Source organism: Copadichromis virginalis, linkage group LG7 (genome assembly GCF_057382275.1).
Source record: "Copadichromis virginalis isolate Kocher_CV1m ecotype Utaka linkage group LG7, C_Virginalis_male_GT1.1, whole genome shotgun sequence".
Classification (NCBI taxonomy): domain Eukaryota; kingdom Metazoa; phylum Chordata; class Actinopteri; order Cichliformes; family Cichlidae; genus Copadichromis; species Copadichromis virginalis.
The window spans coordinates 9984640-10005472 of NC_140624.1; the positions used below are offsets into that span (position 1 = coordinate 9984640).

At 39.8% G+C, this 20833-nt stretch overlaps 2 protein-coding genes across 3 annotated transcripts; one reads left to right on the forward strand and one right to left on the reverse strand.

Moving 5' to 3' along the window:
- The first annotated feature begins 255 nt into the window (after nucleotides 1-255).
- Nucleotides 256-5469, forward strand: LOC146704457 (uncharacterized). The gene is made up of 12 exons (XM_085461609.1): nucleotides 256-386; nucleotides 512-555; nucleotides 1795-1858; nucleotides 1976-2107; nucleotides 3653-3751; nucleotides 3826-3875; nucleotides 4006-4131; nucleotides 4248-4293; nucleotides 4462-4533; nucleotides 4631-4784; nucleotides 4863-4945; nucleotides 5037-5469. The coding sequence occupies exons 1-12, from the start codon at nucleotides 354-356 to the stop codon at nucleotides 5187-5189; spliced, it is 1056 nt and encodes a 351-aa protein (XP_085317735.1). The 5' UTR covers nucleotides 256-353; the 3' UTR covers nucleotides 5190-5469.
- Nucleotides 5470-5948: 479 nt separating this feature from the next.
- On the reverse strand, nucleotides 5949-15302 carry neto2b (neuropilin (NRP) and tolloid (TLL)-like 2b). 2 transcript variants are annotated; one of them, XM_085461608.1, is made up of 12 exons: nucleotides 14846-15302; nucleotides 13675-13731; nucleotides 13325-13474; nucleotides 12737-12985; nucleotides 12587-12634; nucleotides 12308-12435; nucleotides 9784-9885; nucleotides 9398-9524; nucleotides 9000-9113; nucleotides 8385-8515; nucleotides 8190-8282; nucleotides 5949-8101 (listed from the first exon to the last, which is right to left on the reverse strand). In XM_085461608.1, exons 1-12 carry the CDS (start codon nucleotides 14853-14855, stop codon nucleotides 7655-7657), a joined length of 1656 nt encoding a protein of 551 aa, XP_085317734.1. In that variant the 5' UTR covers nucleotides 14856-15302; the 3' UTR covers nucleotides 5949-7654. The 2 variants fall into 2 exon arrangements, with proteins under 2 accessions (XP_085317734.1, XP_085317732.1); XM_085461606.1 differs by lacking the exon at nucleotides 14846-15302 and having other exon boundaries at nucleotides 13675-14409.
- Nucleotides 15303-20833: the final 5531 nt, after the last annotated feature.

Sequence of the window (20833 nt, forward strand, 5' to 3'; positions counted from 1 at the left end):
CTTTCTCAGACTTCCTCTATTATTTTCTTAGTTTGCAATAATCAGAAGAGGGCAAAACCCCAAACAGTGCAGAGAAACTCCAGTTTCATTGTCTTACTATATCTTCTAAATGGGTCATTATCTTGGAAGGCATCAAGTAAGGCGCAAACTAATTCCACTCTACCTGGGGATTACCAAGTATTGTCACAAACACACACACGCACTGAGTCAAGCAGGCGGAGTCACAACATGTGACAAGGTGCACCTTTTTATAGATGCACTCTATACACAAAGAAGTCACATTTTCATTGGCCTGTAATGAGAGCAGGTTATGGAGCTGTGCACATGCCGAATGTGACTTTTTACTTCTCAGGATGGAGCTAAATACTTTGCTGAGTGGAGCTCAGGTAGGCACTACATTCATTGTTTTTAATGGGCTTTAATCAATTTTTTTTTTTTTTGAAAAAAAAAACTGTATAATAAAATCTTTTATCCTTGAAATGACTCAGGCATTTCCAAATTTTGCTTTCAGATCGATGTCCTCTCTACAGTGTACATAGTTTTACTCACTCCCAGGTACTCCTATGCACTTCCTCATATTATTATCATCATAAATATGATCATAGCAAACACAAGAAACTTTATTTTGCATGTTATTACCTTTATGACAGTTCTAATTTTTTTTAAAAATCAACTGAGACCAGCAGGGCACCATGCAGAGATTTCAGGGACTTTCTCTTTGAATTCTCTCAGTTATCTTACATAATCCATCGTCACTGTCTGATATGTTTGCGTTTTAGGTTATTTAGTGTAGATGATACCTGTAATTTAAACACTTCCTTAAAGATCAATGATACTCCTAACCCTTTGTTGAAGAGTTTTTGTGTTTCTTTTTGTTTCTTGACAAAAGCAAAGCAAGAATAAGGGAGAGAGGAACTTTTTAAATGAATTACATAGTTTGTAATTGTTGTTGTTGACATGGTGCCATATGTCTAAGACATGTGGCAACATGTCTGTTTAACCCCCCCCCCCCCCCCCCCCCAAAAAAAAGCCATCATGCTTTGTGATGTTAACCTGGATGTAAGCAAATTTAGTCTATCACTATCGCTAAACTGAGATATCGTACTTTAGTCTTTTCTTGCCACTTTCTATTTCTACTCCACCTCTCAAAAGGCAAATATTGAACTTTTTTATTTATCTGCATTTATCAGCTTTAGTTACTTTATAAAATCATAAGTTCACCCATTTGCTGCAGAAAATTTAATGGGAATCATTTTGCTGATATTTTGAGTTATCTTTCATATAAAAAACAAACAACAACAAAAGATGTTGGCATTACAATTGTGACAGCTGCTGCTTTTCCTTTTCATAATTTTAACAAGTTTTAATAAATTTAAAAATCTAAGCATTACCTATATTTACCCAGAGTAGTTAAGATTAGCTATACTTTAAGTTAATACAGCAAGAAAATCCTGATCTTGCATGAGTACTAATAATAATTATATGCATTAATGCAACAGTGTCACTTTTCAGGGCTGTTGACGTCTTTTAATACTAATACTAATACTAATAGTGAGTACATTGTTACAATACTTCTTAGCTAAGTAACATTTTCATTGTAAGACTTCTGCTTGCCACAGAATGCTTGAATAATAGTGGTATTACCTGAATAAAGGGTACGAAAAGTTAATGTAACCTGAGCAGTATTCGGGTGAACTGTGGTTTGGCACAATGTTAGTTGTTCATTTCTTTTAAACTTTTCCTTCAAATGACCTGCGGTCATTTAATAGTTTACATATTTCTTATTAATGTCAGTGTGATTGGGAGTTTCTCCGTCCTGGTGGTTTCCATAGCAAGATGGCAGCATCTAAAAGAGCAGGTGAGTCTAGGTGTATGCATTACTAATGGATTATTTAATGAAATTAATTATTACTGTGCATAAGGAACTATGTAGTTTGTCAACACTGCACAAGCCTTCATGCGTACTGTTTTGCAGGTACACCTCCTGGTGCAGCTTGCTCTCGCCGACCTCCTAGCTGCTCTGATCTTGATGTCCACGAGTGTCATGAACAAAATACCGTTTGACAACAGTATAGTCATCTGCCAATACGGCCTGCCGCTGTCACTGGTGAGCAATAGTTTATTTCATTGTTTGATCAGGCTTTTACCACCGCAAATAAATCATTAACAGGATTGCGTTTTGGTGGGGGAGTAGTTTAATCTTAAACAGGTTGGCAACGTTTAGGTGGTTTCACATTCCTTTTGGTACTTCCTGCTATAACAATCAACATTTACAGAGTAAAAAATCAGATTATTGTCAAATAATATAACGTTTTCTAAAGGCACTGAGGACATATCACGTAGTTCAAGCAGTAAAGTAAATCAAAAACACATGTTCCTTATATTGCCTCTATAAAATGACATAGTGAGCAGTTTTGCTGTGTCACGTTCCCTGTTATGCAAACATGTTCACATTCATCCCTCAGGCTGAGAGGAGGAGCTCCACATGCTTTTCATAACAGTTGTTCTCAGCATAAATTTCTAACTGGCAATGTCCATTGTGAACTCGGTTGACTAAAGTCTTTTGAGTTCTCGTTAGAATTTAGATTGATAAGCATTAAGGACAGTAGATATTGATTGTACATAAAAGCAACAGAAAAAGGAAAGAAAAGAAAAGAATGTTTTGTAGGACCAAACTCTCAAATTCCTCTAGCTCAGATTGTGGAATTCTTTCAAAATGCAGATATGGAAAATATTTAACCTTTTTAAGAGTTCAATATAAAAAAAGAAAGAAAAAAAATGAACTGAACCGGTTCCTAACTTAAGGTTACCTTATTTTGGGGTTCAGAGTCTTTATGCACTTCAACAGACTCATTAAATTCCAAATTTAGTTTACATGCTATAATATATAGACAGGGGTCCCCAACTCCAGGCCTCGAGGGCCGGGGTCCTGCAGTTTTTAGATTATCCGTGAGCCAACACAGCTGATTCAAATGGCTAAATTACCTCCTAAACATGTCTTGCAGTTGTCCAGAGCCTGGTAATGAACTAATCATTTGATTCAGGTGTGTAGACCCAGGGTGAGATCTAAACCTGCAGGACACTGGCCCTCGAGGCCTGGAGTTGGGGACCCCTGCTATAAGATAACAAACATCCACTGCAAATCCTAAAGGAGCATGGTATTAAATCATTTTTATATGGCCCTACATTTTAAAATTCAGCTAATGTAGCATCTCATTTTTATGTCTGCAGGTATGTCAGCAGAGGTTTACTGTACCTTACATTTACATTTAAATAAATAGCTGTATTTATACTTCATATCCTTCTTATACAAAGAAGCATGTTTAAAAAAAGAAAAAAATATCTCATTTCATTTTACAAGCAGCAGATGTAAAATCAAATAATAAAATGTCCTCACGTTGCTTCATAAAGATCGTCCTCGTAAAGATAAAGGTCCTCTTGCACGTTTGTTGGACACTGGTCCTAAGAATCAGCATAACCAACTGAGAAATCTTCAAGTATAAAGTTGTTCTCTGAGAACCAGAGCACATCAGTATTCACATAAATTATATTTAACTGACATTTACTCTAAAGTAAATATTAATGCTTGGTCTAAAACTACTTTATTGGTAAAACTGTCACATTTTGCGTTGTTCTTTGTGTTTTGTTCCAGACATTTTATTTCATTTCATTCCTGCTGGTGGTCGTTTACGCCTGGAAGTCAAAGAATGCAATCCAAGGATGGAGAGAAAGACCAGCGGATGATGATCTGGTGAGGCATTCGCTGCATCTGGTGATCATAATTTGTCCAGAAGCCAGATTCACTGACATTTTCTTGTTTTGCAGAATACATGTCGAAGACCAGAAATAGTCATACCTGTGTATGCCATTGTGTGGTAAGTTTTAACCACTTTTTCAAAAAATAAATGAATTAATAAATGCTTTAGTTTTTACCTAACCCACCATATGGTATCCCATGTGTGCACAATTTAATTCTTCTTCTCTATCTTCTGCCCAATATAACAGGTTGATCCCACTTGCACTTTACTTAGCATATGTGCTCACTCCTTTCATGAAAGCTACTTTGCTGATTCCAGCTACCAGCAGCTTGCCAAATCGGGTCTCCAGTAACGATAGCACGTATTGCACCAGGTGAGCATACAACCCAGAGATTCAGCCTCCTTCAAAATCTTTCAAAGACGTCACAGCAGTGAAATGGGTCTGTTCCCTTGTGTTTCTCACCTTTTTTGATTTTCTCTTTTTCACAGTTGTATTTTGTTCTTGCACGTCTGGAGGGAATCCTGCTCAGATGTTGTGAGTGTACAGCTGTCTTATGAAACCCTTTAACACACTTTCTTTTATCGAGGCCTCTGTTGTAGTGTGTGTGCGTATAGTCTCTGTTTAACAGAATAATAATGCTCTTTAGCATTGTTACATTTTGTATAAGCATATTTTTGATACATAATTCTCTTTTGCCCACAGGAGATAATCCATGACGTTTTCATCAGAGCTTTTCTTTTCATTGTGGTGATACCGGTGCTGGTGTCTTGCTCTGTGAGTTACTAACAATCACATTGCTGTAACATAACAAGCAAGTTTAAATACCAGTGTAATCTGATGAAACAAATGTTTTTTTCCTGTTTTGGTTCAGATTATTTACTATAAGGTTGGTAAGTGGTATGAAAGACGAGATCCGGAGGGGCTTTTTCCAGTGGAGGGAGATGGGCGTTCAAGAAGAAGAATGAAAAGAGCAATTTCTACCTCAAGGAATATGGTGACAGTCATCCTAATCTGCTGGGCACCAGGTACACAAATGCACGCACAAAGCTAGTGTAAATATCAACTTTAAGACAAAATTAAACTGATGTTTCTTCTTCTTGTAGCGCTTTTCCTCATCCTGCTATCTACCTTGTTGATGAGAACAAACGTTGAACAATACAGTTTATTTGGTGTTTATATGCTACAGGTATGTTTTAGTTACAGCTTTTCAGTGAGTAGGTTAAAATGTCCTCAGATGGCAGATTTGCAGGCTAAAATATTGCTTTTGTTTACTGCAGGCTGCCAGCGTGTCTCTACAAGGTTTCCTGAACAGCATGGTGTACGCCTGGAGAAGGCCCAACTTCACAGAGGCTGTTCTTGGAGAGAGCACACCCTTGGTGGCCTATAATCACATGCCCTTTTTTGAGGAGTCATTGAGGACCTCGTTTTAATGCTTTGGACTATAAACACATGGATGGACCATGTCGTGCTGCAATACATCATTCTGGCCTTAGGAGCCCGGTCTGCCTGCACACTTTGGACTGAAAGGAGTTTTTTTGTGGACTGAAGATGAAAAAACACCGAACAAAGTGATGAAGGAAACTCAAAGACTTTAAACAAGCTGTTGCTATATTTTCATTTACAGCTGCTGATGCTGACGTGTACTAAGTCATAGTGCAGCAGCACGTTTTCTTATCAATGAGGCCAAAAAACTGCTTGTATAGTTTTATTAAAGACTTATAAAGATGTTATTTTACAATTACAGACCTATTTGTGTTTAATTTCTATGTTATTATGTTTTACCACATTTATTTATTTTGATCAATGAAGTGCTTTTTATTCTTGACTCCTCAGCATCGTCTGTAGTACAAGGCAAAAACTGTGCTAAACATTAGACGTCATTCTTTCCAATCATAGTTACAGTAAACAGTTTTTATAAACATTTCCCAAGCCTTCTTGTCTGCCTCTGGATACTCTGAATGGAGGAAAAACTGCATGCCAACCTGCTACTCTAATGTAAGTTATCACCTGACTTACTGTACTGCAATCTAAAAGTAAACTTGAGGTTCAGTTCTGGTCAAGCATTGTTGTTTTTTCCCCATCCCAGACACTCACCTGCAGGTGATAGATGGATATCATGAAGCATAAGCAAAAGTGTTTGTAGAATATTACAGTTTTAATTTGAAAGGAATCAGCCTAACCAACTGTGACAAAGTAAAAATGTTTTTATAAATGAATTAAAAGTAGTAAAAAAAACAACAACAAACAAATGATTATGGCTTTCAAACTATTTGTGGTGACTATAAGCACACAGGGCTTGTAACAATCTAAAAAAAATCAGACAAAAAACCCCAACTTAAACTTCTTTAGCTCCTTAGTGCAGATATTTTCCCAGCGTTGATCAAACTGAGAAAAGAATGAGACACACCTTTGAAGACAGGCTTAACTATTGTCACACAGAGAGTTATTATATAGCAATAATCCTACATCTCCTGTACCTTTTGACCTATTTCTCTGGAGTCATTTATTACCTGAGGTGTTCCAGATATCGTGCCTATTCATAGATGTTGAGATAAAAAAAAGAAAAAAAAAAGACTGTGTACCGGAGCTGATAATGCATATTCCCTACAAACAAGGTCAACTTATGGAAGCATATAAAACAGAGTACATTATCATGACTGACCCATTTACGTTATCTATCACTTGTTTGATCATAGCTTTTATTGTGTACAAAGTAGCCAGTGCATAGAAACTTAACTGGAAGCCTTTAATCGTGAGTTTATAAGTCTATCCTTAGAGGTCAAATGAGAATTGTATAACACTGTGTTACCAGCACACACACTAGCACTGAGAATGCACTGTCAGGCTTTTGTCTATGTCTATGCAGACAAACTATGTTGCCCCATTAATTATTGGTCCAGTGAATTTTTTTGAGGATGACAAATGAACTGCAGAGGTATGCTGACTACACCGCAAGGCTTTCCAAATGAGGTTTGTGCCAGCTACAAGGTTATGTAAGAGGTTCTGTGGGAATTTCAGAGACACTGTGTTTAAGATCACAACACATGAAAACATTGGAATACAGCATTTTAGATCCACTGTGAAACCAGGTGAACCATGTCTAACTTTCTCCATTCAAACACTTTCTTTGAGGTCAGTACTCACATGGTTTCATTTCTTATTAAATGGTTTAATTCCTAAATACCCTCCTTGCTAATTAACAGGACTATGTTGGCTTCTCCCCCACTGTGTTAAGATCTGGTAACCCATTTGTTTTTAAAGATTGTAAAAAGAAACCTAGTTTTCCGGTTTTCATAAGGTCAGGTGTGTCACTGAAGAGTGACATAATTGTAAAATTTCCAACCTGTGTACTTGTGCAACATGCCCAAAAGGGGATTGCAGAACAACCAGACTTTCCTTCAGTAAAACTAAAACCGACTTTAACTCGGAGCTGACTTTTCCTAAGTCAGAGGTGTGGAAATTACCTTTTTGTTTTTAACCAATGTAGTTTTTTCACTAATACTCAAAATGTAATCACACTTCTTCTACACACTGACTCAAAACATACTTCCACAACATCTATTCGCGTTACAGTTAAATGTATTCAACAAAATACATCAAGACAAGAACACTATACAGCTTTTTCTTTTAGTTTCACTTTTACACCAGTGTCAGAGACTTGATAACAGCTCTCTGTTTGCTGTTTCAGTATATAAGCAGATTTGGCAGTGCCTGAGGATCTTCTTGTTGCTCCTTAACAGAGCCTATGTTTTCCAGCCTTACTGAGAAGAAGGAAAGTGTACTTGCACAAGCCATTGGTTTTCTTTCTTTTTCCTTTTTCCTGTAAATTTGAAAAGCTCCTCCCTAAAGTTGAGGCAGTGTTTACCTACCCTAACGCAGATCTTGTGTTTTCTCCTCAAAAGTCCATGGACAGGGATCTTTGCTGGGCTATTTCATAGCCTCTTCGGCTTCCGCCTCTCCGCACATACACATCATACCTTCCGTCCTCCTCCTCTTCTTCCTCTTCCATTACTCTGTCCTGCCGCCCCAGAGCTCTCTCTCCCATACCATGATGGCCCTGCATTCGGCCTGATTTCATACTGGGCCAGCTCTTCTTCCTCAGACTGCTGTTGAAATCTCTTAGGGGAGGCAAGGAGTTTTGGAAGTCTACTCTGAAAGGTGGAAGCTCCATGGATCCCCTTCCCAGGCCTTGCGCCCCTAGGCTGCCTTTAATGGAGTTGATAGAGGCCAGAGAGCCACAATGGTGTTCGTGTATGCAGCGCGATCCTGACGAGGACCTCCTGAGCGCTTGTAGGGACTGGAGCTCCTCTGACAACACCCCAAGGTCTCTTGAAGAAATCTCCTGTGAAGGACAACGTTAATAAATTAGTAGTTTTAAAACGATATAAACATGTACCAATAATATAATGTGTAAAAGCAATAAAACTGACCTTGTCTCTGAGATTAAAGAGTTCATAGTGAGGAGGGTCAAACACCTCCTGGAAGTCAGCACGAGGAAACAAGTTGTTCTTACGAACCAACACCTTTAAAATATGACAGGGAATCACTATTTTATTTGTAGTTTCTATGAGAAAAATTTAGTGGGATGATGTTAGAAGAATTCGACAACAAATTTTCTTAAATACCTTCTTACGTGGCTGCTTGACTTGCACCAGAATGGAGACAATTAGGAGTAACAGCACCACCCCCGTAGACACACAGATTATTGTCCCGTGAGTCTTTGTGATCTGGTGAAAAAGACCTTTGTTCTTTTTCTCTGGAGGATTGAAATGATGACATAAAGAGTTAAAAATATCAGAGGCTTTCAAAGGCACCGAGAGTGCATTAGTCATTTACTTGTTCCCTCCTGTGTCAACACAATTCGTATCTCTGGATACCAGGAACAATTCAAAGCAGTTACTAAAAGCTAAGGCACTGATAAACACCCATCCCAGCACTAGAAATGCTTAAGATCCACTTATTAGCCAAAAAGCCTTGAAGGCCTTTCAGTTGGAAACGCGTCAAAACTATGAGATTGTGCTTTTCCTGCCAAGTGGAAACACATCGATATTAACTGTTCTGTAGTTGCTGCAGCCGGTGTGTGTGTTTCATAATGATCCTCAAGGAGACTCAATGTGACACAACAAAGGCAGACATGACATCCATCATTTCACAAAGCATGACAGAATTACACAGCATAACACATCACAGCAGACCAAAGAAAGCATTTCTGCCAAAAGGCTTCAGCAGAATCGAGGTACCTTTGCAGTTGCTTTCGTCCCAAGGAAAGACACAGTTTTGTATGCCGTTGCACACCAGAGAAGTGTTGATGCACATGTTAGTGTGGCAAAAGAACGCACCGCTCATACAGGGTGCTAAAACACAAACACAAGTGTATATGAAGTATGTGTACAACCTGACAAAGCATCGAAAGCTACAAGCAGAAAGAATGTGGCATGTCCTTATCAGAGATCCAACTATAAAATGCTTATCAGAACTATTATTATTTCCTATTGCTAAGACGTACTATATAAGGTGCAGTGATTAAAAGTAACCACCAAAATATGCACCGTATCTTTAATACATGTACTTTCCCATCGCAGCTGAAAAAGCAAAATGATGGGCAGGGGGGAAAGAATAATCTGAAGGAGACACTCACGGTCAGCAAAAGATGTGAACAGCATCCGGAAGCGGCTGAGACGGCTTGTCTCATCAGCCCACATCCTCACTACTCCCACACCAGTGTCCAGCATGATGTCATTAGCTACTGTACTACAAAACTTGGCCTGCAAGAAACCACACACCACTTTCTTTTATGGATGTTGATGTGCGGACTCAATGAGGCCAAGGTCTGTAGAACAGTTGCTACATATTTGTGATTTAAATATGGCATTAAAAAGGAGCATGTATGGCAAAGAAAGAAAGATAAATCCTGTAGCAGAAGAAGAACCTCAGACCTGAAAGCATAGTGCAATGTAATGCGCAACAAACTTAGTGCGTCAGGCAGAGACAGAGTAATATTTATGATGTTATGCAAAGAATTACCTTTAGATCCTCAATGGCATTACTGCCATCATAAACAGCCACAAAGTTCTTCTTACATTCATTGGAGTTTTCCATCTGGTATTCCAAAAATCGCAGGTAAATCTGGAATGAGTAATGGAGAGGGAAACAGTGTACACTTTTCATTTTTCACACACAACCTGATTCCAAAAAAGTCGGGATGCTGTATAAAAAAGGAATCCAATGATTTGTAAATCCCATAAACATGAAAAACAAGTCAACTGTTTAAACTGGGAACAATATTCCTGCCATTTCCATAGAGGTTGGGGTCTACCACACCAGGCAAGACCCCAGCTGCATGCTGGAGCTAGCAGGCAAGGACATACGTGGAACGCTATCACCAAGTGGCTGTTGTAGTCTACAGGGCCTGGAAGTGGCCTGGAAGTCCTGAGGTCAAAATGAGATATGCCCCCTAGGGAGGTTGAGGATGACCGAGCTAAGATCCTGTGGGACTTCCAGATGCAGGCAGACAAACTGGTGATGGCTAACCAACCAGACATAGTAGTGACAGCTGTAGTGATAGATGTAGCTCTATCGAGTGATAACAACATCAGGAAAAAGGTACGCGAGAAGCTCGAGAAGTACCACGGGCTGAGAGAGGAGCTCAAGAAGACGTGATGGGTGAAGGCAACAGTGGTACCCCCATACGGGACGAGTGCCTCCAGCAGATCTCAGGAACAACATCTGAGATCTTTGTCCAAAAGATCGCCGTCCTAGGAAGCGCAGGATCAGCTGCTGGACTTTTAGGAGAGGAATGTTGTTCTGTTCATGCCTGATGTAGGATTCTAGCTGCTCAGCAGTCCTGGGCATTCTTTGTTGTAGCTTTTGCTTAATGATTCAAATGTTTTGATTTAATGAAAAGTCTCTGCTGCAGACAGGCCGGTTTGGCATCCGAGAAATTCTGCTACAAAGCTATGATGTTGACATATGCGTGCAGTACATTTAGTTTTGTCTTGCTGAAATATAGAAGGCCTTATCTGAAAAAGATATCATATACATGGTACCTGTACAGCCACTTCCATAGGTACTACTTCACTTCCATCAAAGATTCATGCTTTTTAAGTCTGCGCTCATAACAAGACAGATGGTCCCTCTCCTCCTTAGTCCAGAGAAAGCAGCGCCCAAGTTTTCCAAAAAAATAGTTTGAAATTTTGATTTGCCAAACTGTGTTCACAGACAGTGATTTTGGAGCTCATGCAGTTATTTACGTGGCGGACTCACACCTGTTTTTGATGCAGTGCCATCTGAGAGCCTGAAGATTATGGGCATCTGTCATGTTCCAGAGTTTGAGCCTTATTAACTGAATACTATTATTTTATGGTTCTTAGTTGACTGTTAAACTTGATCTTTATGTATCTTGGGCCTTTCAGTTTATTTTCTGGTTTGGGTCGATTTAGCATAGTTGTTTCATGTTTATTTTCCTGGCTTTACCTTCATGTCTTTGTCAAATATGAGTGTGCTAAGGTCTTATCTCTGTGGTAGGTATGTGACTTCCTTTTTTTGTGTTTTATTTCTAGTTTCACTTCTGTTGTCTCTAATTTGTCTTTAGCTGTTTCTCATTTCCTACCTCTTCCCAACCCTCATGATTAGCCTTTAGTGTGTCAGCTTGTATAGACAGGCTTAGTGACTCCCTTTGTCTCTGTCTGTATGTTAATGTTTCTCTCCCTGTGTGTTCCCAACTTTCAGTTGCCTTCTTAATGGACTTTAGCATTTTTGGTTCTTGCTACATCGAGGTCTGCCTGTCAGAGTCTGCATTTGGATCCTCAATCTGCTAAACTATGACAGCATCCAATTCTGGCTTTCAGCTTTGTCCCTTGCACAGAGATTTCTCCAAATTCTCTCAATCTTTTGAAAATGCACTGTAGATGGTGAAATATTTAAACTCTTTACCATTTAACATGTTCTCTTGTAAATAACATACAGCATGAGATTTGCAAAGCATTGCATTCCCTTCCTATTTACATTTCACAGCTTTTTACAACATGGGTTTGTAATTCAGCTAGTTTCTGTTTGCCAACAGAAGACAGTTGAATCATCACTGATATAAATCATTTTGACTCAGCTTTACTGCAGATGTACTTAAGCTGACTGTCAGATTATCGATGCACATGTTTATTATTTATATGCATAAGCTGCAGATTAGTAGTTGCTTGATATAAAAAAAAGATGCTTGGGATGCTTTGTTTTTCAAATAAAGTAAATAATATAGAAAAATACATCACAGCAGATATGGAGAGGGTGAAGGGTGAAAGCAGAAAGCAAAATAAGCTGCAGGTTGCAGACTCATCTTTCATTCCACTGTACTGTTTGTCATTTTGTTCCCAATGAATTATATCCCCTCTCCTTAAATTCATTTTGTTGAGAAGAAATATTTCTCCTTTCCTTTATTTTCCTTTCCTTTCTGCTTTTCCTTTTTAAAACTTTCAGTTATCACTCAGTTGAAAACGCAGAAATGGAGAACTGGATGTATAAATGCAAATTTAACGATGTCATTTCAATATCTTACCCTGTTCTTTGTTGGGGCACGTATAGTCCAGATGCAATCCACTGCCTGGTCTGGCTTCACTTTGGACTCTTCGTCCACCTGACTTGAACGGATTACACCGTCAGCTCCAGACAGCTCAAACTGGCAATCTGACCCAGAGACGACAGTTGGCAAGAAACAAAGTGGAAGCAAAAAGGAGGACATGTGATCAGATGGAAAGTAACAACTTTATTTCACATGGCAGTCTAAAGATGTACACCTGGAGCTGCATGGGTTTTCTTATACATGCTGTTGCACTACCTGGGATGGGGTTTAAAAGTCCTCCCACATGCAGATGAAATTCAGGATCTTCGGGGTGAGAAATAAGAAGAGCACAGAATCACTGGTCCGGAAAGGCTATTTGTTTTTGAGCAGTGTGAAAATGGTACATCCACTCTGCATTTTAGTCACCTGCAGCAAAGCTGTACTGGACCTGGAAGCCAGTCCCCTCCAGCTCTTCATCACTGAAGAAGCGGATCCACATGAAGCGTCCGCTCGACAGGATGAGTCCAGGACTGGCTGATCCGCAGAAGCGATTGATGAGCGGGGAGAAACTAAAGGGACCGTCCCGCACTTCGATGTGGTCGAAGCGACATTCGAACGACGCCTCGATGTGGAAGACTTCGTCAAACATCAGCTCTATTCTCTGGCGAGGCAGGGCTGGGGAACAATTGGCACTCTTTTACTGTCAGAGCCGATTCAGGAATACAAAACGCTATAAAAACGGCAACAAGAAAGACACGTTTGCTCCTTTCAGATGCTACTCTGTCTCGTATGTTCTTTATATATCATTACTGGTTGAGAAGTTAATGAACGATACATTAAAATAACACAGTTTTGTCTTTAATGACAAAAGAGGAAAATGAGGCATTGTACATAATAGGTTTTATATGTGTCGATGGCATCGGATTCCCGCAGAGCCAATCCGAGCCAATACAAGAATATGTCCCAATATCTGAACTGTTTTTCAGCTTGGGCTGTGTGCTTCTCATCAGTTACCTTCCAGCACATAGAGGCACTCCTTGTTTGGAGGGTACGTATTTGGGTAGTTTGGGGAACTGAAAGTGCCGCCATCAGTGGTTCGTACCCAGTTTCCACAGTGACGCGCTCGTAGAGAAGGGTTAACTGCTTTCGACCCTGCACCTGAATCTGCACATTATGAAAACCAAGCAACACAAGGCATTCAAACCTACAAAAAATTATCCGGGTAAAAGCTGCTGACATCTAAAATGCAGTTATGGACACAATTGTGTAATAAATAAATAAATACATCGCAAATTAAAGAAGAATATGGAAATGTATAAAGGAGTCCATTTGTCAAAGGAGCAGAATAAAGATTGCAATCTTACCTTTAATCTTTTGCACCAGTGCAAATCCCCCCTCAATGAATAGGAGAAATATCCAGACTGTACAGAAGTCAACAGTGTGTGAAATCATAGTAAGGAGAGGTACAATCAAGGAATCAAGGAAACGAGAGCTTAGCAGGATTTCTTTGTCTGTGCTTTATGTTTCAGTACACTCAGCAGAATCCTTGAATGTATATTAAAGGCAAGGGTGTGGGGTTCAAAGCTTGGGAGTGAGAGAACAAGCTGCTTCTACCATCTGCTTCCTTAACTCTTACTCTTATCTTTGCATCCTCTTTTTTTTCGTCAAGATTTATGCTGGGTGAGAGGACTGCTGTCTGCCAAGAAGCTGTTCAAGGACACCTAATGGTAAATATGCATTAAAAAAAGAAAAAAAAAGTTTCATGAAATCATATCTTGCACCACATTTGTACCTATTACATAAAATGTGACCCAAATAAATCATCTTGCCCAGGGGCACCAGTCTGCTTAGAACTTGCTTTGAGTTTTCACCAAAGTGGCATGTTGGCATGTTGCTGCACATCCAGGGACAAAAAGCAAAACAAAAATGACAGTTATGATATAGGCTGTGGACGTTCGTGCTGCATGTTCTGTCTGTCACAGCTTGTGACCTGGGAAACAGGCAGATTTATAACTTCGGACTCTGTTTTCAATTCATTATTGTTGTACAATAAGGTAAATAAGATGTGTGGCTCACTGCCATGCTGCATGTAAAATTTACTTGCATATTAAGTGGGTGCAGAAGAGGAACAGAGGCAGCAACAGCAGCCCAAATCCTCCACTCGCCCAGGCACTGAGCCACCACACGCTGACGCAAAAGGGGAAAAACGGATTTCCTACTTTTTTTTAAAGAAAAATCCGTGTTGCTTATTTTTCTTACTTTTTTGGAGTAACTGCACCGAGCAAGTGTGGGGAGCTGTTACTTCAGCACCACGAATCGATGCACAAGAGAAACTTTCAAAACAAAGAAAAAAAAAACGATTTCTTTGCACAAAGTAACTACACAAACATGTCAGAAAACAGCCAAGAAAAAACCCCTAAAAACCAGATTTGAGACACCCGCGTTTCTAACAACTCTCTCTTTCCCCCTCAGACATTTAAGTAAATAAATACGCGATCTGCTCTAAAGTGCGAAAATATGGATGATTTCTCTTACCTGCGTACATCCTCGCCGCTGAGCTCCTTTTTATGAGTTTTTCTGTTTTCAAACTTGTCCCTCACATCCCCTGTTTATGTCAGTAGTACGGATTACCGCACGTTAAAACTACTGATTTAGAAAATCCGAACTTTCATCCTTGTCGTGTTGGTCAAACTGAGAGCGACTCAGGTGCGAAAAAGAGCAGATTAACTTCTGATTCGTCATCAGAATCAGAAGTTTGCACAGTTTTCCTGCCCAGCTCGGTGTATGAGACTCAGCCTCAAACAAACGGATGATCAGTCTGCAGCTGCTCGCGGTTTAAAGATTGAGCTCAGTTGGCGATAGACTGTAGGGGAAAGCTGATTGCGCATGTGCCTCATCAGTTATGAGTATTGGTGATATGATAAACCTCCAGTCGCCCGTTTGGCATGGGGATGAATTAAATTGGGATTTCCCATTTTTCAAATTTTAATTAGCTGATACTGGCTGCCGCACTCACTCTCCCAGACAGACAGTCACACGCGCGCGCGCGCACACACACACACACACACGGCGGGGGGACCGTGCCAAAAAGCCCACTGAGCATAAGTCTGTCGGTGCATTGCTGTGAATTCCTATTCAGAGCAGAGAGCATGGACACATTGGCTCTAGCCTTCTCATTTTTCACCAAGGACACTCATCACCTAAAGCCCCAAAAAGCTGGCTATAGAGCCAGAGAGAGATGGAAATGGAAGCCAAGTGTAGGTGGGATAGAGATTTTCCTTTGATGTGTTAGCTTTTAAGACAAAAACGACTCACCACATCCACTGGAGGATTTGTACTGTATCTTATAGGTGAATGTGCTTGCTTTAAATCAGAAGCTTGTCACAAGAAGTGGGACATTTGCCAGTTCTCCCTTCAGTTGATCAGTTGTATCAAAACCTTCCTACTTGTTTTTCACATTCAATGCATGTTTACAACCAATCAAAGAAGCAGACAAATCTGAATATATTAAGTTGTTATACCATTTATGAATACTTTTGATCTGATAGTGGAGGATATTCCTCAGACTTTCCTTTAGAAGCTACAGGGAAATTTCTTTAAGTAAAAAGATAAGTACTATCAAGAGTTCAAAGTACTTCTACTTGTTACAAGTAATAACATATAAGAGTATACGTTTTAAATATGTATTTAATCGTTGGATTGATATTGCTTATTTAATAACATTCAAGCTGAATTAATGTAATTTTAGCTTTTTTAATCAACGTGGGAAAACTATTATGGTAAAAAGTTAATAGTATAAAAAAGCCTCAGTTTACTATATAACTACAAGTGCTATACAAACCCAATCACACAAAAGAAAGTGAGACAGTGTATAAAATATGAATAAAAAAAGAACTCAGTGATCCGCAGATGTAAATTAACCTGTATCTTATTCACAGTAGGCCATAGAAAACCTATCAAATCTTTAAACTGAGAAAAAGCAAGTGAAGTTTATTTGTAAAGCGCCTTTTGCAGACACAAGACAAGTCACAAAGCACAATCAAAATAATACGATTAATCAAAATCAGTTACTAACAATAAAAATCTTAACAGAAAGCTGTTAAATAATAACTGCTTTTTAACAGCAGGAGACTATTCCAAAGTCTAGGTAGTAGAGATTAGGAAGCTAATCTACAACAGATTAAAAACACGCCGACACGCTTCAAAAAACACGCTTCAAACCACAGAGCAACACAAACCAAAGACAATCCTTATTTATTAGGTGGGTAAGAAAGTCAGCAGGAGATAAAAGCTCGCTCACACAGCATGTGGACTCTCACAAAGCTGCATCCTCTGGGCTTGTGTTTGAAAACAACACTTTCCCCTGTGACTGATTATAAAGTGAAGGTGTTGTCTCTGAGTTGCGTGAATCGTTTATTATCGGCGTGTGTTCGGTTGGGAAAGAGAGCTTAAACTCCACCTCAGCCTGAGCCATGTGAAGTCTGAACTCAAAGTGTCCACGCAAACCTGCTGTTACACACACAGCCAGTCCTCTGGTCGTCTGCCTGCTGCTCGTTCACTGAGACGCATGCAAAACAAGTACACATACAGGTACACTTTCACCACACATCAAGGGTATTCAAATCCACATCCGTTACCATAGCAACCAGACTTTAGTCTTGGCTGCTTCTTCTGAGGTAATCAGACACCTAGAAAGCAGAGGTTTGAGGGGGTTTGACAGAGACGGGGATCAAAGTGGAACAAAAGGTGTGCTGCTGCTCCAAGAGGCGAAAAGTACTGTTGATTTTTATTCCCCTGCTTTGAACTTTCTGAATAGAAAAGTAGAACAAAACACAAGTTGGCATGTTTTTCTTGTTTCAAAGTGTTTCTTATTTTTCAAACATTAGGAAGGAAGGAAGGAAGGAAGCAGGGATCTGTTCTTTAGTACACTGCTGAAAAAAATAAAGGAATACTTTAAAAACATCACATTTCCATAGGAAAAATCACATATATATTGATATGGAATTAAAGGATGCCACAGAAATGGATGAAAATGAAAACGATCAACCTACATACATATGAGTTCAAAAACACCCTGAAAGTGAAAAAATGATGCACCAGGCTAGTCACAGCAAATAAAAATGTTACTCAGTAGTTGGTATGGCCCCCATGTGCTTGTATGCATGCCTGATAATGTCAGTGCTCCTAATGAGACAACAGATGGTGTCTTGGGGGAACACCTCCCAGATGTGGACCGGGGCGTCGCTGAGCTCCTGGACAGTTTGAGATGCAACCTGGTGGTGTCGGAGGTAGCGAAACATAATGTCCCAGAGATGTTCTGTTGGATTTAGGTCAGGCAAACGAGGAGACCAGTCAATGGTATAGATTCCTTTAGATGCACAATGTTCTCCACAGCTTTTTCAGACCATTTCACAGCTGTCACATGTGTTCAGGGTGAACCTGTTCTCATCTGTGAAAAGCACACGGCAGCAGTTATGTACCTGCCAATTTTGGCAAATATGACAAATACCAATGGGGGTCCTGACGCCCCCAACTAGAGGATATCAGGCTCACAGGTCAACCTTAATGAAGTCTGCTTCTGATTGCTTAGTCAGAAACATTCACTCCAGTGGCCTGCTGGAGGTTGTTTTTGTAGGGCTCAGGCAGAAAGACAATGTGCTAGAAGACCATGCTACATATTGATCCTAGTGGAGTTGGTCTGCCTGTGCAACGTCTGAATATCTATATTCCATGTGGATTGAATGGCATGACAACAGTCATAGCACCCTCTGAACAGCTGTAGAGTAAGATTAGATAAAGTCCAGCTGGAATTTTGACATTTTTTGTAACACCGCAGTGTTTTGGCAATTAGATGCAAAACTGCAAACACTGAAAAAGACACACAAAAGAGGATAATGAATTCTAAATTGTTCATTTGCAGGGCCGCGAGTTTTAATTAGCATTTTGACTAAAGTCTCAACGAGGCAAGTGATTGCTCTTATGCGCATGTGATTACAGAGGAAATTAGCATCTTCAATTTGCAGAGTACACGGATGAGTGAGCCAGGTGAGTTGGTGAAATCAACTTTAGCTCATTTAGCCTTTCTTTTCTCATTAGGAAAACGCACAAGCCCATGCACAATTTTGCAGTTTTATTAATCTGAATGAGCTGTCATGAACAGGTTCAACTTTAAGGTCATGCATCACACACAAGGACGTTTCATGGAGTTCAACAGTAACATGTTATGACACGGTAAAGCAGTTCCAGTGGATCTTTAACCCTTTCCAAGCACAATACTGCCACAGAAACACGCTGCCTGGACTTTGAATCTATGCCACTGTTTCCTTGAGCTGCATGTCTGCGTGTCACCATTTTAAACGACAGATTGATGAACGAAAGAAAAAAAAAAGGCAGTTTTATCAGCTTCCAAGGGAAAGTTATTAAGATCCCACCACAAGCCTGTGATTGGCAGGAAATCCCAATGGATTTGGCCTATTACTGCCGATGAAGCAGCACAGCAGCCTTCAAGTCTCAAGTTCAACAACAGATTACTGCATCCCAGCAACTCCTTATTTATCATCATAAAGTAGGGGGGGGGGGGGGGGGGGGGGGGGGGGGGCTCTGGAGATTTTACGGCCTTTGGGCACTGGATGTTACAGCCGTAGATTATGTCACAACCAATCACCCTCACGCACAGTCTGTGGCATTAAATCCTACACTCAGCCGAGGAGCCCAACTTGGGTCTTCTAGTGTGGGCCATAAAAAATCTTTAATCAGCAGACCTGTGGCATAATTGACCTTTTCCTTTTCTTTGTTCTTGGGGTATTTAAAAGCTGTTGGTGCAAAACCTGATCTTCAAGGAAATTTAAACTGATGTTTAATCATCCCCGTAGATGAAGCCTTACATAAGAACCAGCTTAAGGTTCAAAGTCACGTTGACCCAGGAGACCCAGCCATTGACTGTGAACACACATGTCCCATTCCTAGAGAGATTTAGACATATGTGATATCAGGAAGCACGAAGCGCTGACACTAAACAATATACTGATCTCAGGCCCGCATGACAACAGATTAGAGAAAGAAAGAAGGGCAAGAAAAACGACCCTATTAGAAAGAACGTGGGAAAGAGAACTATAGGTTAAGCTTTTAGAAGATCACAGGGCAAAATTCTTATGAAATCAGTTTTGGTTCTAAATATACCAAAAAAAACAGCTTTTTCTCTTTAATCTCAGTCTTGTGTTTTTAAGTTGTCAGTACTCTTCCTTCATTTCTGTTTATGAAGCAAAGCAAAATGTTAAAAGGAATTACAAATTAACGTGGGAAACCACATCGTAGCCACGTCATGATGCATTCCAATCAAACATACATATATGCAGACAAACACAAATAATAAAAGGAGTGAAAGGATGCATTCACACATCCTACGTGTAAACACATCCAGAACTTGGAAAATGGGAATGACTGGCTCCATTATGTTTTGTGGGAACATCCAAACGCAACCTGAAAGATAAAAAAAAATGTCTCTGCTTTTCCTTAAGTGTCAGGTTTTCTTCTTTGTGTTCTGCTACGCACACAAAAAAAGAAAAATGTTACATTAAGTATTGCCAGACCTGCAAACATACTCTTTCATGGTCCTGTATATCCACAGCTATGCCATAGCGAGAAGGCGTTGTGTCTGTGCCAACAGATAAGGTCATTCAGTGGAAAATTTTCATTCAATTTAAACATTCTGCTCTTCATAAATCTCGCTCTCTGGCGCCATATGGCCAATCACAAGGAGGGCTTCTGAGCCAGATGGCCAATGGCAATGACCCTTACTCAAATCAGGGTTAATCTCAGGAAGACAACGATAAGATTACTCTGCTTCATACCAATTAGAGCAAGAAGAACATGTTATTGACAAGCCTATGGAAAATCAGATATTATATAATTACACTTCTACTCTGATGAGCCACAAGTTTAAAACCACCAACAGGTGAAGTAAATAATACTATTCACCTTGTTGCTGAGAAAGCTTAACTCTTGGCTTTTGTATGGCTGCTACTTTGACACGTGTCAGCCATCTAAACATTGCCATAGATCCAGCCACCTCCCGCCATGGCACTCTGAAAGGACAATGCACCTTGTCATACAGCTAGGGCTGAGATCACAATGATGACGCAGCCTCAAAACTCATCAGATCCCGGTCTGACTGACTCCAAACTCCCAGTGCCAGACATCACAGGACATCCCCAGAGGTGCCGTGACTGTGCTTCAGTGGGTCAGAGCAGGGGCCCGCACAATATTAGGTTAATGATACTGCTGATCAGTAGTATACGATATAAACAGCTGATAGGTTTGTTTAAAATGATTCGACTTCACAAAAATCTACCGTGTGAAAATTTAATATAAGAAGATGTTACAAAAAATGAAATAATTAATTAAAAAAAAGAGGGTTACTACTGAAAAAGACATTTAAAAAGTGTTTAACAAAATCATGGTGGTGATATTCAAGTTTAGCACATTTCGGGCATGTCTGACCCACAAATTCAGCAGGCTAGAAAA

Coding starts and splice junctions, on each gene's coding strand:
- LOC146704457 (XM_085461609.1), top strand. CDS start 354: ATGGAGCTAAATACTTTGCTGAGTGGAGCTCAG. Junction 3,752..3,825: donor GACCAGCGGATGATGATCTG/GTGAGGCATTCG, acceptor CTTGTTTTGCAG/AATACATGTCGAAGACCAGA. Junction 4,132..4,247: donor GATAGCACGTATTGCACCAG/GTGAGCATACAA, acceptor TCTTTTTCACAG/TTGTATTTTGTTCTTGCACG.
- neto2b (XM_085461606.1), bottom strand. CDS start 13,762: ATGATTTCACACACTGTTGACTTCTGTACAGTCTGGATATTTCTCCTA. Junction 9,525..9,783: donor ATGCCATTGAGGATCTAAAG/GTAATTCTTTGC, acceptor GGTTTCTTGCAG/GCCAAGTTTTGTAGTACAGT. Junction 9,114..9,397: donor GTTCACATCTTTTGCTGACC/GTGAGTGTCTCC, acceptor TTTGTGTTTTAG/CACCCTGTATGAGCGGTGCG.